The 16769-nt window shown below is 44.0% G+C and overlaps 1 protein-coding gene across 1 annotated transcript in view; it reads left to right on the top strand.

Annotated features, from left to right (window-relative positions):
* The window catches only part of ptprt (protein tyrosine phosphatase receptor type T), a gene marked incomplete at its 3' end in the record, with an annotated part of 451455 nt that overhangs the window by 259538 nt on the left and 175148 nt on the right, over window positions 1–16769 (top strand). Inside the window, exons 14-15 of the mRNA XM_083939813.1 lie at window positions 689–965; window positions 16727–16763. Of these exons, the coding sequence (XP_083795939.1) occupies window positions 689–965; window positions 16727–16763 (314 nt within the window). The remainder of the gene's footprint in view (window positions 1–688; window positions 966–16726; window positions 16764–16769) is intronic.

The raw sequence follows: 16769 nt of genomic DNA, 5'->3' as shown, positions 1-16769 counted from the left end.
ACACACACACACACACACACACACACACACACACACACACACGCACGTGCATACTGGACACACAAGCACACCTGCTAGAGTGCACATGTACACACAAACACACACACATCTTCTTCTTCCTATCTATCTTATTTGTATCTTCTTGTACATGTCCCAGAGATAGATAGATAGATAGATACATGTAGGCAAAGCAGGATGTTACCTCACATCCCACTCCTACACAGACACACGTTTATTTCTTACTTTTAATTCTAGTGTGGTGCTGAGTCAGCACAAGAAATGATCAGCCAGTGACTTTGTTAGAAAGTTAGCTAAAGCTTTGGTTCCAAAATAAGTCTATAAAGCACTCTGGAAATGTAAGATTTGATACTCCACAGTGATTAAATCATGAGGAAACTACAATAGTCAGATTAAAAAAAGAAATATATCTTAAAATACAGCCTGAATAAGTCTTTAATGTAAATTTAAGAATTAAATAAAACCATATAGGGCTGCAACAAAGACATGTGTCTTGACATTGGGACCAATTGAAACCCCGTAGATGACAAATGACATTGATGGGTACACATGAAGAGTCATAACTAACATTCCCTCCCAAACAGAAATATTAAATCAACAGAGAAAGACTTTCTCCTAACTTACAGGGATAAATCAGGTATTAATGTAACTTTATTTGGGTTTCTTCCAGCTCCTACCAGCTCGTTGTGAAGGAGGAACGCAAGTCCAAGACCCGTCGCTCCGCCTCCGAAGCCCCCGAATGTTTCTCCACCCCTGTCAGCTTCCGCAATGCCTCCATCCTGGACTCATCCTACTACATCGCTGCTGAACTGCCCCCGTCCAGCCTCACGGTTGTACAGCCGTTCACAGTGGGAGACAACAAGAGCTACGGAGGTTTCTGGAATCCTCCGCTGTCACCGGCCAAGAGCTACAGCATCTACTACCAGGCCATGAGCAGAGCCAACGGGGTGAGTGTCAACACTGCAAAAGTACCGATAATAACAGGAAGGGATATTTTCCTTGGAAATTACTTTGGCTGATAGAACTATTGTATAGCTGATTTCAGGTATTGAGGATTTACACATTCAATCAAACCTATACTGTTTAGTTTTAACAAAGATAATGAGGCAGATCTATCAGGACTGTCTCATTGTCTTCTAATGAACAACAAAAAAAAACCATCAGAATGGAAACAAAAGGCCTCCTGAGACTCCAACGACGGTCGTTAAGACTCAATAGAGCACTAACGAAGTCCAAACCTGGGAAGTAGGTCACTACGACTGTCACTATAACGACTTGGAGCACAAAAGGTTCCACTGACATCTTCGGCCTTGTGAAAGGTTAAATACCTGGATCTCCGCACCAGTTAGTTGGACCAGTCCCAGCCTGGTCCTGGTCCTGGTCCAGTCCCAGCCTGGTCCTGGTCCAGTCCCAGCCTGGTCATGGTCCAGTCCCAGCCTGTCCCAGGACAGATGAGAACATTCACAGGCTTGGTGAGAGAGTTGTGATCAGTTAGTGAGTTAACTCGATCTGCTAGAGTTGCCGACTGCAACTTTAAAAAAAGTAATGGGTACCAGGTACTAGTCATAACTTTTGCTAATGGAAAACCAAAATAAAAAAGTTGAGTCCTTACCCCAAGTGAAGGAGTTCAAGTACCTCGGGATCATGTTCACGAGTGAGGGGAAGATGGAGCGTGACTTTGGCCGGAGAATCGGAGCAGCGGGGGCGGTGTTGCAGTCGCTCTACCGCACCGTTGTGACAAAAAGAGAGCTGAGGAAGGCAAAGCTCTGGATCTACCGGTCAATCTTCGTTCCTACCCTCACCTATGGTCATGACCCAAAGAACGAGGTCACGGGTACAAGCGTGTGAAATGTGTTTCCTCAGGAGGGGGGCTGGAGTCTCCCTTAGAGAGAGGGTGAGAAGTTCAGCATCCGTGAGGAACTCAGAGTAGAGCCGCTGCTCCTTAGCGTTGAAAGGAGCCAGTTGAGGTGGTTCGGGATCATCTGGTAAGGATGAACCCTGGGCGCCTCCCTAGGGAGGTGTTCCAGGCACGTCCAGCTGGGAGGAGGCCTCGAGGAAGACCCAGAACCAGGTGGAGAGATTAGATCTCCACACTGGCCTGGGAACGCCTCAGGATCCCCCAGTTAGAGCTGGTTAATGTGGCCCGGGAAAGGGAAGTTTGGGGTCCCCTGCTAAAGCTGCTGCCCCAACCCGACCCCAGATAAGAGGCTGAAGATGAGATGAGAAGATGAGCTGTACCGTCCAGTGGAAAGGCGCCATTACCATCACTGTTGTAGTTGAGGTTAAATGTGCAGACAGAGCAGTGCAGTGGCGTTTTAAATGAGCCACTCATCGCCCCTGTCCAGTAAAGTGAATCCCATGTCACCTCTTATAAGGAAAAAAGGCAAGGAAGAAGCGCCTGACAGGAATCATCACTCTCAGAATCCATCAGTGTGTTTGCCTTGCACTTATACTGCCTGCAAATATAATAAAAACATATGATAACATCCTGCCCACTTCTCAAAACTCATTCAAAAGTTGAACTGGCTTTTGGAATCTCCATAATACTTTGAACTCCTGTGAGGGATGTTTTAATTTTTCACTGCCGTAACCACGGTAACTCTGTTTGGCGAGCGGGGCTGGGCGAACTAAGCTGATGCCATGATGTAATATCCTCCTCCAGAAGGCAGATTTCCCACAACGCACTTATGAAGAGAGACTGTGTGCAATGGGGTGTGAGTGTGTGGGGTGGTGTCGGGGTTTTGCATGATTGAACAAGTGTGTATGTGAACAGATGAGTATATGTTTAATAGTGTGTTTTTGCTTGTGTGTATCGCCAGTTGTGTGTATGCGTGTGCTTTGTATATGTGCACACCACAAATCCGGTCACATAAGAATACCTTATTTGATTGGATCTCAGTCAATCCAATCAGTGTGAGGTTTGTTTGGGTCATGGATTGGAGTATTGTGGGGTTTCTGTTGATGGTGGTGGAGGAGGGGGAAGTCGGTGGCAAAAAGTCAATAGAAAAGCAAGTGGGTTTGTGCAGCCACTGTAAACCACATGATTTGATAAGGAAGTCAGGCATAAAAAATGGCTACACATTCATAAAACTCATGAATTTCTGCACATTTCCTTATCCATCCCAAAGAGAAACTGCTTCATGATTTGTTTTGTTCTAAACTAATGCAACAAACTAATGTTCTACTAGTTTTATTTTCCCCTCCGAGAGAGCGAAACATGAGTGATTTGCATTAATATCCTCATTTGTTTTCATTATGTAACACTAAAGAAAAGCCATCTGTAGGAGGATTAACATGTAAACTAATAAACACATACACACATCACTATAGTGCAGCTCATACAGTTTAAGATAAGATGAGATAAATGTAGCGAAATCAAAATAGCCATGTTAAAGATGCCCTATTATGCTAGTTTTCAGGGTCATATTTGTATTTTCCGGGTCAACTACAATAGGTTTACATGCTTTGTCCATTGCTTCAGCACCCATGCAGCACCTCTGTGTGGCAGGCTCTGTCTGAGCTTCTGCCCCCCTCCCGAGGAGTCAAGTGTGCTCTGATTGGTCAACTGTTTATGCTGCATAATCGGAAATGTTATGGCTCTTACGATGTAGGGAATCAGTTACCTCGGCAGCTGAAAACATGTCTATATGGAAGCTAGCCATGTTAGCTGTGCAACATGCTAACGTTAGCTTTAACAGGTTAAATTCAAAATAAAAAACAACAAAAAAGCATAAACGTTGCTGAACCTACAGCTAACAGTTGGAGCCTGTGTGCAGCAGCAAGACCAATAGGGAAGTCAGGATTCTTCTACGGAGACAAATTCCTGATATTATAAGAAATCTCTAATAGCGACCGACAATCTAGCTTTCAGAGCTGAGCACAGCCAACCCAGACGGTCGGCAGGGCTCACGTCTAAATGCAAGTACAACATTATTTGACTCTTTGGTATAATTTAACATGACTTTAAAATATTATAACTGCATTTATAAGTCAGTAAAGATGGTAATGGTAATGGACTTGTACTTATATAGCGCCTTTCTAGTCATCTGACTACTCAAGGCGCTTCACAGTGTTTGTCACATTCACCCATTCACACAGACATTCACGCTGATGGCAGTGGACATCTACAGACCATCTAATTTGATCTAACCTTTCACACCACATTCACACACCCATGCGCAGCACGGGGAGCAATTTGGGGTTCAGTGTCTTGCTCAAGGACACTTCGACATGTGGACCGGGGGGAGATGGGGATCGAACCACCAATCTCTCGATCAGAGGACGACCCACTCTGCCACCAAGCCACAGCCACCCAGATGGAAAGGCATAATAGGTCCTTGTTAAAGTAGTTCAAGATGAGAGAAAGCAATGAAAAATAAACAAGCTAAACATGTAAATAAGATGAAATAGAGTACAATAAATGTCAATAAAGCTATGTACATTAAAACCAAATGAACTGATCTGTTTGTAAGGTTATTATTAGCCTGACTAAGAGCTTACACTTAGTCATTTCCTTGCTGAAGACAGTTTCTCTGATTATCAAGCTGGGTCTTTTCCTGCAAACACAAACACTTCACATGGAAATGAATCATCAGTTCAGACTTTCATATACAACATCTGCCCTGGAACCTGTGGACTTTCAGTGCCGTCCTCAAGTGAATGTTTGTTGACAAGAGCTTGAACCCAACTGGTCCCATATAATGTCAATGTCAAGGACTAAGGTTTTGCATCAGTGCTTTTCATCCAGTGAATCCACTGCAATCAGGCGTCCTCTCTGAACCACGTCTCTGCACAAAGAAGAAGATCTATATTTGAATAGTTTATTCTGTAACTTCAATATCTCCGTAACATACCGAGAATATGTGGAAGTGAGATTTTGTCAATTTAAGGATTTAAGTTATCTGCAGTTCTGCAAGTCTTGTAATTTGTTTACCGTATATTTCAGTTGCACCTAAAAACCTTCAAATGTCTCAAAAGCCGACAGTGCGCCTTATAATCCGGTGCTCCTTATATAAGGACCAATATTGAGCCACAACAGGTCTTCAACTACGGTGAGCAGCCGCCGACTCTGTTTTCCCCTGTAGAAGAAGTAACGCGCGGTGCATGTTGAGATATACGACTGCGTGAAGCGTGCCGTTTCATTTCCATGTGTGTGTTTGTGTAAAGAGCCCAAAATGGCTCCTGTGAAGAGACACGCTTACGACGCAGAGTTTCAACTCAAGGCCATTAGTCACACAGTAGAACACGGGAATAGAGCAGCAGCCTGAGAGTTGAACATGAACCAATCAATGGTGCCGAAGTGGAGGAAGCAACAAGACGACCTCCCTGACTGTTTTGTTGACGTTCCCTTTTACGCAGCTCCATCTAATGGATGCAGAACGTAACCCCAGCCTCGACTGTAGCGTCTATTCTATGCGCCTTATAATGTAGTGCGCCCTATAGTGCGGAAAATATGGTAATTTCTTTTTTGTCAGCCATTTGGTGAGAGTAGGTCTCATTTTTTTGTTTCTGTAGCGGCAGATGTCTCAGAAAGAAACTCATTTCCATTTTAGAGGACTCTGCTGGTTGGTTGTAGTTTGATCCCATGGATGAAAGTTTGTTGGTTCGTCTTGGATAATCCTCTGAGCTCCACTTGTCCATCAAGAAGAACATCTCTCCTCCCTTTTCTCTCTCTCTCTCTCTCTCTCTCTCTCTCTCTCTCTCTCTCTCTCCATCCCTTCATTGTATCTTCATTCATCACTGCTGTTGCCTCTGTTTCTCTAATAGGAAAGAAAATCCACCTACATGTTTGTCCATACCTCACTTCCTTCTCTCAGATTTTCTTAATGATCTGTCTTTCTCCCTCCATTTAATTTCCCTCTGTTTCTTTGTCCCTCAGCCCCAACCCTCATCTCTTCCTCTCTCTTAATCTTTTGCCCACTCCTTTCTCCAGCTCTCTTTCCCTCCCTCCCCCCTTCTCTCCAACAATGTTTATTTCAGTCCATTCATAAAGGGCCCACTTATCTTATTACCTTTCCATCTGCAATCTTTCTTTAACCTCCCACCTTGTCTATTTTTTCTCAACTCCCCCTCTCTTTTTTTCTTTTGCAACCTTCGCAGATCATCTTATCTCACACTCTTCCTCACCTTTTCCTTCTTTCCTTTCACTCCTCCACAGCAGGGTTCCTCCTCTACAACGGAATTAAACGGCTCCTTTAACGCGATGTTGTTTGCATTATCGTTTTGGCCGACTATCCACACGAAGCCGGGTGTGGATAATTTGAAACCGGGTCCCAGAGTTGGAAGATTTGAAAATGCCCCCTATGGCGTTGTTGTCTGGATGACGAAACCACATACTTTGTGATACGATGCCGTCATCGCCCCACCTCCGGCCTTAACCTTGGCGTCACACAATGGTCTGAATATGTCGCTATATTGGTCGTGGCCCTTGGAACAGTGGTTAGAGCAGTCGCCTCATGTAAAGAGGCTGAAGGTCCTCGAGGCAGCGGCTGCGGGTTCAACTCCGACTGTGGCTCCTTGCTGCATATCTCCCCCTCTCACTCTCAACCCATTTCCTGTCTGTCCAATCTAATGAAGGCTTGAAAACTGCCAAAAAATAATCTTAAAAAAAAAAAGTCTAAAAAGAGTGGAAGGGAAATTAAAGAAGACTCAATACTGGATGCAAAGATGGAGGTCAGCAGGGCTGAAAAGTGTGTTTACATGCACATCAGTAACCCTTACCCCCTTACTGCTTAAGGGAATGATCGGATAATTGAAGTTCCTCTCATATACATGAAAGGGCCAATGGGGAAATGACGGAGTAACTCGACCTCCAGTACAGTAGGTGGTACTCCGGCAACATACAGCTGGACTGATTACAGCTTTTTTCCCCGGTTCATCTTTGTCAAAATCACAAACGGCCGACTTTTGTACAGAATTAAGACGGTATGAAACAGTTCATCTTGGTAGTGATGTTACTTGCCATTGCAAAGTCCTCCCTTAGTTTAAAGGTAACACTCTAGTGTGGTTGGTTTTGTTTACATCGTTTCTGGCACTGTTGCTTCCTGGTTTATTTTATATCCGGGCCAAAAGTCACCGCCGTGGGGAGCATGTGCAGATGAGAAACCCGATAATAATCTAGGTAAGATGTTTACATGCCAGAGAACTCTGGTTACTAAAGGTCTGTTACCCGGGGTATGAGAACCTAGGGTATGGTGTAAGCGCACTGATAGTTGGGGAGGATCAACCCATTATCATCCCAACTTGTTGTATACTCCCGTTTTGTCAGGACCCTGTGGCATCACTTGTCAATGCAGTGGGTAGCCCTGCACGTCAAATGTAAGACCATGACATCTAACCCAGCCACCACCCTAACCTACCTCCTTACATGGAGGTTAGCACTCTCATATATAAGTCTCATATCACCACAGATGGGTTTTCAGTTAAAAGCAAAGTGCGTTTGGCATCGATGCACAATACCCCCTAGTTTTGAGAAACAGAGGGCTGTGCCAAAATGGCGGTATATAGGTACATTTCCATTAGGCTCGAATACCCGGAAGGAGGCAGGTCTATCTTGCGAAACGCACCTAATTTGCATGCGAGTCACTCGAGCGGCTGTTTGACCGACCGTTTGACACTTTTATCTAGTGGTGTAGTAGAACGCCGCACAGAAAATGATCTGTGCAGGCACATATACAGGCTTGTTAAAATGACTGCTGCGGCGGCTGGGTTTCATTCTGGCATGTGGTCCTTTGCTGCATTCTCACTCGCTCTCTCTCTATCTCTCTCTCTCTCTCTCTCTCTCTCTCTCTCTCGCTCTCTCTCTCTCTCTCTCGCTCTCCTATTTACACACAAACGCATACACATGCAAAGTAGTACAAGAGGGGTCAACACACACTTTTACGGCGCCCAGAATTTTTAAGGTGGAGTTTTTTTCTTTCATGTTACTTGTACATAAGTTGCCGTTGTGAGTCATAGGGGCCACCTTAAATCAAACTGCAACTATTCTGTATTTCTCACTTTGAGAAAGGGGTGCACCACTGTAACACTGATCAGCTGATCACAGGCGATCGAAATCCACAGTGGTACATCACCTCTGGTGTCTCGTAAATCCCTGTGGGGCCTTTTTTTTTTTTTTAAATAATGGAAACATGACGAGTGAAGGGCCATTTGAGAGGGTTTGCCCTGCAACGTTCCAAGCGGCAACATTTTAACCACATGGAAACGTGCGTTATGACGCCCTGGGAATGAGAAGGGAACATGGTTTGCAGAGCAAGAGAAAAACCAAGAAAGGAAGAATAAGGGTCGATGATGGAAATGAAAACTGCTATGACATGGAAGGTTGCAGCATACCAGCCTGGTATCACTAAAGGCGTGTGAATGACACGCTATTTCTCTCAAGCCATCTCGCGTATAATTACAACGCATTTCATGATTTTTGCGTGTCATTTCACGCCATGTAGTCTCAATTGACTTGTATTGTGCAGAGATGGCGTTGTCATTACACGCACAAATGTCATTGAGGGAAAACCCCGTGTTCGGATTTCTCCGCCACCTTGCGGAGAAATACGAAGTGGTGGAGCTTTCTGTCAGAGGGCTGTTTTTAAATCAATATTTCATGTGAAGGATGGCTGAAATAACGGGCGTTAAATGACACGCGAAAAGCTTAATATGCGTAGACATGCACGCGAAAAGTCATTAAAAGTGGCGTGCTATTTATACGCCCTCCCATGAGACCACGTAGACAGGGTTTGCCCTGCAACGTTCCAAGCGGCAACATTTTACCCAAATGGAAACGTGCGTTGTGACGCCCTGGGAATGAGAAGGGAACATGGTTTGCAGAGCAAGAGAAAAACCAAGAAAGGGAGAATTAGGGTCGATGATGGAAATGAAAACTGCTATGACATGGAAGGTTGCAGCATACAGTGATATTTGGAAGAACATGTGCTTCTAACTTTGCGGAAGTAGTTTTGGAAAGGCCCTTTCCTGTTTCATTGTGACTAAGACAGGTCCATAAAGGAATGGCAGCCTCAGTTTGGTGTGGTAGAACTGGTTAGAGCCCTGACTTCAACCCCATCCAGGACTTTACGGATTAACTGCAAGGCTAACTGCGAGACCTTATCACACAAAATGATTAGGAGCAAATCCCTGCAGCCAGGTTGTTGATATACTTTCAGCCTTATACCTGGCTACCTCCATCGGTCTGCACTTGTCTTGCAGGCTGTAGCGGTCCCTCAAGATTGGAGGGACAGGAAGTAGAGAAACAAAAACAGGAAAATGACAAGAGAGGATTGTGGAAGAATAAAACATGAGTGTTGAAAGATGGAGGAGGGTGAAAACAGGGGAGTTAAGAAAATAGATTTATTTGAGAGGTAAAGAGAGAAGAAAGAGAGGTTGTCTTACTGTGCCAGAACACAGACACAGTTGCCTGGACTAACGGATTACCCACTCAGCGCAGATAAGAGCATCGGTTACATGTATAAAATACAGGATGTGGAATTCATGGGAAGGAAGAAGGAGAGACTGTTGGATGAGGAGGAAAGACATAAAAGTGCAAATGGAAGTAATGACAAAAGTGAGCGGAGAGGAGAGGTGGAAATTGTTTGGGGAGAAACGGGGAGGAGAAGGAGGTGGAGGAGAAATGGGGCGAAAAATAGCTAAACCCCCCCAAAAAACGGTGATACACACACACACACACACACACACACACACACACACACACAAAAAGCATGCCCTCCCGTGCTGTGAAAAATGAAGCCAGACACCTTTCTTGACAAGTAAAAAGCCTCAGGGGTGGGACAAGGTGCTCTGACAATCAGCGTCATTCTCTCTCTCTCTCTCTCTCTCTCTCTCTCTCTCTCTCTCTCTCTCTCTCTCTCTCTCTCTCTCTCTCTCTCACCACACAGGCCTCAGGGTGCAGATTGTGGTTGTAGCCAGATTTTACCAACTGACAGTCAGTGTCAATCAAGATGCACTCAGCTGACTCAAAATCCCTAAATGCACTTTTGTTCTGTGTGTGTGTGTGTGTGTGTGTGTGTGTGTGTGTGTGTGTGTTATTCCATTGTTGAGAACCAAATAGATAAAGGGGAAAGACAGATCGTAAAGAGTGCAAAAGAGTTTTGGACAGAACAAAAAAAAGTTGCCACCCTGCCTAACCCGGGTTGCCTGGGAACCCCGGCAGCCAATCACAGCATCCAGAAGTACGGCAGAAAACACACGCAGTTGGAAATCCTGCCTGTCAGTCAGAATGCTGACCCAACCAACTGTTTGATGGTGAGAAAGAAAAAGCGAGGGAAGAGAGCAGCGATGATGAAAAGATAGCTAGATGGAGAGAGAGAGAGAAAGAGAGAGAGAGCTCACCCACACAGCAGCTGCATCTCCCATACACACTTAGTATTCCTGTCAGGCTCGACAAAGTTAACTACTACACACATAGAAACACACACACTGTGTCTCCAGTGTCTCCACCGTAAACAACTCCCCTTTTCTCCTCTCCCAGCCTCTCTGGATAGATGCAGGGCAATATATTGGCCTTACATTTATTAACTTTGCTTTTTTGCAACCTCCCGAGGTTTAGCCCATTAGCATGAGCGAAGACGAGGTAGCGTTTCTATTCATGGCAGCTGAGAATCCAGAGCAGCCAGACCTCTAAATGGGCCGTAAACAGACACGATAGGGCCAATTTCTAGAAAACACAAGTCACTGGCGCTCTGGGAACTTATTCCCATGGTGCCTATTTGTGGAGTATATAGCACACTTCCAATGGCAAACTCTGCTCAAATGATAGGCGTATAAAATATGAAATCTGAGACATCGATTTTCTGTGAGACCTTACGGGATGTTTGGTTCCTTTATGTTTCTATATAGGTACTGTATATGTATTTGCCATTTACAAAACAAATTGTGTCTATTATTGTGAGCAAGGTGTAGTCATTTATATGAAATTGATCTATTCCAAGAGAAAACATGCATTCATTAAATATAAAAAAATGATTTAGTGCCTTTAGCCTGATCGGAAGTACACACTACGACACCTACAATCTCTCCAGGCTCGGAAAGCTGGATATAGTTATTCAAACACGAAGGCATTAAGTTAACAGTTGACAGTTTATTGCCAAAGGTAAATAATATTTTGCAGTGTATGAAAATTAAAGATACAGAAAATAAAATATAAAGCTCTTTCAAAAAGGTGAAAAATAATAAAATATTTAGGGGTCTTGTCATCTCATCTCATCTCATCTTCAGCCTCTTATCCGGGGTCGGGTTTCAGGGGCAGCAGCTTTAGCAGGGGACCCCAAACTTCCCTTTCCCGGGCCACATTAACCAGCTCTTACGGGGGGATCCTGAGGCATTCCCAGGCCAGTGTGGAGATCTAATCTCTCAACCTGGTCCTGGGTTTTCCCCGAGGCCCCCTTTCCTAGCTGGACGTGCCTGGAACACCTCCCTAGGGAGGCGCCCAGGGTTCATCCTTACCAGATGCCCGAACCACCTCAACTGGCTCCTTTCAACGCAAAAGAGCAACGGCTCTACTCCGAGTTCCTCACGGATGCTGAACTTCTCCCCCTCTCTCTAAGGGAGACTCCAGCCCCCCTCCTGAGAAAACACATTTCAGCCGCTTGTACCCGCAACCTCGTTCTTTGGGTCATGACCCAGCTTTCATGACCACACCACACCAAGATTGACCGGTAGATCGAGAGCTTTGCCTTCCTCAGCTCTCTTTCCGTCACAACGGTGCAGTATAGTGACTGCAGCACCGGGGAGAACATGCAAACTCCACACAGAAAGGTCCAGGCCGGGATGCGAACCTGGAAACTTCTCGCTGTGAGGCGACAGTGCTAACCACTAAATCATGTTCAAATCACATACACAAAGTTCAGTTTACAGCCATTCGTGGAACAAAAATGTGTTAAAATAAATGAAGAAATTAAAGTTTCATCCGCGGATTCAATAACATCAGAATGTTTCACAGCTTGTGAACTTGACACTCATTCAGTTTTGAATATTTATCAGTGGCTTGTTTGAAAGGACTCTTCTGTAAACATGGGTAAACGCAACATCACTTGAAGGCTCAAAGAGGCTTTGCAATTACCACTCTACATTCACACTGCCCGAACTGTGGCGGTCTCAAGTGTCTATATAGAAATATTGACTTCATGTATAAAAGCTAAGCTACTAAATGTTCCTGCTGTGACGAAAGTGCTGAACGAAGACCAAAAACAAAAGTTAAGTGTTTATGGTGTATGTGTATACGGATAAACACTTTCAAGACCAGAACCCAGCTGAGTTTCAATAACATTGACATTATAAAAGGTTTTTTAATGGCACCTGCTTTGAATGTTATTCAGTCAGTTAAAAGTGTATCAACAGTTGTTATCGAGAGCATATACTTGAGGTGGTGTGGCTCTCCTCTATATCCTAATTGGCTCAGTAGGACATTATCATTTGTTGGTAAACTTGATCACCAAAATTGTTTGGCGGCGACGTAGTTATGATGGGACAAAAGGATGAGCTCTGGTGATGTATAAAGAGTGAAAAATCCTTGTAAGGTGGAGGTTGGTAAATCAGCCTGGTCTCACGAAAAGGCGTGTGAATGACACGCTATTTCTCTCAAGCCATCTTGCGTATAATTACAACGCATGTCCTGATTTTTGCGTGTCATTTCACGCCATGTAGTCTCAAGTGACTTGTATAGTGCAGAGATGGCGTTGTCATTTCGCGCACAAATGTCATTGAGGGAAAACCCACGTGTTCGTATTTCTCCGCCACCTTGCGGAAATGCCCTAACCCTAACCCTAACCCTAACCCCCTAACCCCAACCTACGGGCGTTAAATGACATGCGAAAATCTTAATATGCGTAGACATGCACGCGAAAAGTCATGAAAGTCATGAAAAGTGGCGTGCTATTTATACGCCCTCCCATGAGACCACGTAAGGTAAATGGACTTGTACTTGTATATCCCCTTTCTAGCCTTCTGACTACTCAAGTATGGCACTACACGTTCAACCATTCACCAGACATTACTAAAGGTAGTGGACAACTGCCCATCATCTCAGCTAATCTGACCATTCTCACCATATTCACACACCCATGAGCAAATTGGGGTTCAGTGTCTTGCCCAAGTACACTTGGAGGGGCCAGGGTACGAACCGCCAATCTTTTGAATGGAGGATGACCCGCTCTACCTCTTCCCTTATCTTACGTAACACACATAAGGCATCAGTAGCTCAGACCTTAAGGGGTTGGCTTGGGAGCTGAACCGTCACCGATCAAAGTATTCTCATGAACAGGTTTTCATGACATCAAACCAAAGGTTCAGCTCCAAAAATTGTATGATAACTTACAAAACGATAAACGGAAGTCGCAAGACAGCGACAGACCGGAAGTGGACAGCAGCGGTTGTATTTGGTGTCACTTAGGTTTCGGCACCAAAACAACTGTTACGTGATCTATAGCCTACAAAAGGTGGCGGTTAGGCACCAAAATGACTTGGTTAGGATTGGAAAAAACGTTGTGGCTTGGCTTAGTACGTTCAGGGCATGAACAGCAACGGAGAGTCCCAAGGGTTAAAGTCCTGTGTTTTGTTCTTCTTTTGACTTACGTCACGTACATGCCACACTTAACTTATACTATACAGTTACGATTATTAAGCAAAGGCCTTGTAGAAGATTTCAACTCCTAAAGCAGGTTATTTTGTTTCCAGGTTTCAGTTGTCAAAAGAAATTAAATAAAATACAGAGAATTCTCCTCAAAGGAACACAAATACATTAGCAGTACCTGGGGAGTGATTTTGTTCAAATGCCAAAGTGACAGGCGTCAGTGTTGGCAGCTGCTGTAGTAATCTTCTTTGATGAAGATAAATGGGCGAACGTGTGGAGGAGGCAATCTCCCTGTGACAAATGGGTGAGATACGTACACTTACTGGTGACAGCACATCATGGAGGGAAGAAAAGAGGAAAAGACAGTAGCACTGGAGGAATGAAAAAAGCTGGATTGATTTAAAAATTTGCAGGTCAACAAAATATCTAGATGTATTTTTTAAAGATTATGGATTAAAACAGTTATTTTACAGATTTTTGTGCCGTTAAATTTGCTCTTTAATGTTTTAATACTTCACATTCATTCACAATGGCTACACGGTGGTGTAGTGGTTAGCACTGTCGCCTCACAGCAAGAAGGCCTGGGCCCTTCTGTGTGGAGTTTGCATGTTTTCCCCGTGTCTGCGTGGGTTTTCTCCGGGTTCTCCGGTTTCCTCCCACAGTCCAAAGACGTGCAGGTGTTCGGTTCATTGATGACTCTAAATCACCCGTAGGTGTGAATGGTTGTCTGTCTCTGTTCGTCTCTATGTGCCCTGCGATAGACTGGCGTCCTGTCCAGGGTGGACCCCGCCTCACGCCCAATGTCAGCTGGGATCGGCTCCAGCACCCCCCGCGACCCCGACCCCGGGATAAGCGGTTGAAGATGAATGAATGAACATTCATTCACATTACTTCACTACATGCTTATAATACATTTTATACCTGTATAAGAGTGTTCAGTGCTTCAATTATGTATATTGAGTATGATTGATCTATTCAGCAGTTTATTGATTTTGATATTAATGTTTTTGTACACTTGTGTTTTACGATTAATCAAGCTTTTCAGTGGAAATAGGAAAAAATAAGAAATTAATAACATGGTCCCACGATCTCATTGATCATCTTTAAAGACTAATAGTGGCGTTTACAATATGCCTTGAATCCACATATTACAGGGTATAGCATGTTTTTCCTCATGAACCACAATTTGCATAAACTTTTAATTATTGGTGACCGTTTTCTGAGCCATCACGTACTATGCTGAATTGATTTCCTGGATTTGGTTTCCACTTATTCCAATTAACTGTAAAGATCTGGTTCACTCCTTTAGGTAATCTATTCTGTTACCGAACAGTGCACGGCTCCTTCGTTGAATGATTAATTCATTTTTTAAGCTTAATTAAAAAAGTTTTATGACTAAAACGTATCATCATGTACCGCTGCGGTTGTTAGCAGGAACTGTTTTCTAAGTGGTCATTGTTGCATTCAAGGACATATGCTTGCATGCATCCTTTTTATAACATGAATGTCGGTTTACCGTACTGGATTTTCTCACATCTGGTCAACACAAAGCCCTAAATGTGATAGCATCTAAATGCACCACCGAGTTTTGAAAATGGTCTCTACTCTCGATGAAAACAACCTCACCCTGCGTTTGACAAAAATTAAAACCTAAGCGAGGTGTTCATATCAATGGATTAGCTACAAAAACCTAGCCTTGTGAGAACATCCTGATCTTGCACGCTCCATTGTATGTTACTCGCAGTCTGGTAACGTGCGGTGAAGATAATTTGGACAAGTTTGCCAAGTGAATGCCCAATTAGCCTACGTGGTCTCATTGGAGGGCGTATAAATAGCACGCCACTTTTCATGACTTTCATGACTTTTCGCGTGCATGTCTACACATATTAAGCTTTTCGCGTGTCATTTAACGCCCGTAGTTCCCCAGGGTTAGGGTTAGGGGTTAGGGTAAGGGTTAGGGTTAGGGCATTTCACGCCCGTTATTTCAGCCATCCTTCACATGAAATATTGATTTAAAAACAACCCTCTGACAGAAAGCTCCACCACTTCGTATTTCTCCGCAAGGTGGCGGAGAAATCCGAACACGTGGGTTTTCCCTCTATGACATTTGTGCGTCAAATGACAACGCCATCTCTGAACTATACAAGTCAATTGAGACTAAATGGCGTGAAATAACACGCAAAAATCATGAAATGCGTTGTAATTATACGCGACATGGCTTGAGAGAAATAGCGTGTCATTCACACGCCTTTTGGTGATACCAGGCTGAATTAGCCTTGGTTTTGAGGCGGGTTTAAGTATGAAAAGAAACAAGAAGCAACTGTTGTGTGAACAACATGGCGGCTTCCGCAGATGAGATGAGCGCAGCTATCGAGCAAGCTGCTCAGTAACGTTTTTTTCTCTTGGATCCTCCTGTTGGAATAATGACCGGGCACCTGCAATTGTACCTTTTACCTGTAAATTTGCGTTACACAAACGGCAAATATCACTTACCGACATGTTGTTTACTTTCTGAGCTTTACCCTGACGCTGTTAGTACGTCACACGCTTCGTGGATCTGATTGGTTGATTTGGCCTGTATGTTAGTGGTAGACAGATGGTTTATCCAGTCAGCAACCAGGATTTTCACCCCTTCCCAAAAAGATCTCTAAACAAGATTTCCCAGATGGATATGCTGAGAAAAGGAGAATCATGCAAATCAATCCATCTGGAGAGTCAGGTTAACAAAAACCTGCTCAGCAATCAAAGAGTCACGAGTTGTCAAAGCTTGCAAAACCACAGGCATGGTCTTTTATAGTTTGTGACCACCAAACGTGTCACCTAACAAATCTGGCTCTCTACAAAAGCATCAACACTTAACTGAGCAGTTGTTAACATTAGCTATGTACGGTTCGGTTAAAAGACAGGGATACGGTTAAATATTGTTACTTATATAGGGTACAGCTTATAAGTTCATATAACCGTCTGTGTGTTGACGCCTGCAGAGTATACCTGTTTTATTGTTAGCTGCTGATTTGAAAGATCCCACTCAGAAACTACACTCCTCTAACAGTTATTTAAAAAGGGTCATGTGAGGGTTTTGTCCTATATTTTGCCTAAACACCCCTTTCTGTGTTTGTCTTCTCTCCATAGGAAACCAAAATCAACTGTGTCCGCCTGGCTAACAAAGGTATGA

Source organism: Echiichthys vipera (assembly GCF_963691815.1).
Source record: "Echiichthys vipera genome assembly, chromosome: X".
Classification (NCBI taxonomy): Eukaryota; Metazoa; Chordata; class Actinopteri; order Perciformes; family Trachinidae; genus Echiichthys; species Echiichthys vipera.
The sequence above is the reverse complement of the archived record's forward strand: the minus strand, read 5'-3'. Positions and strand labels throughout refer to the sequence as shown.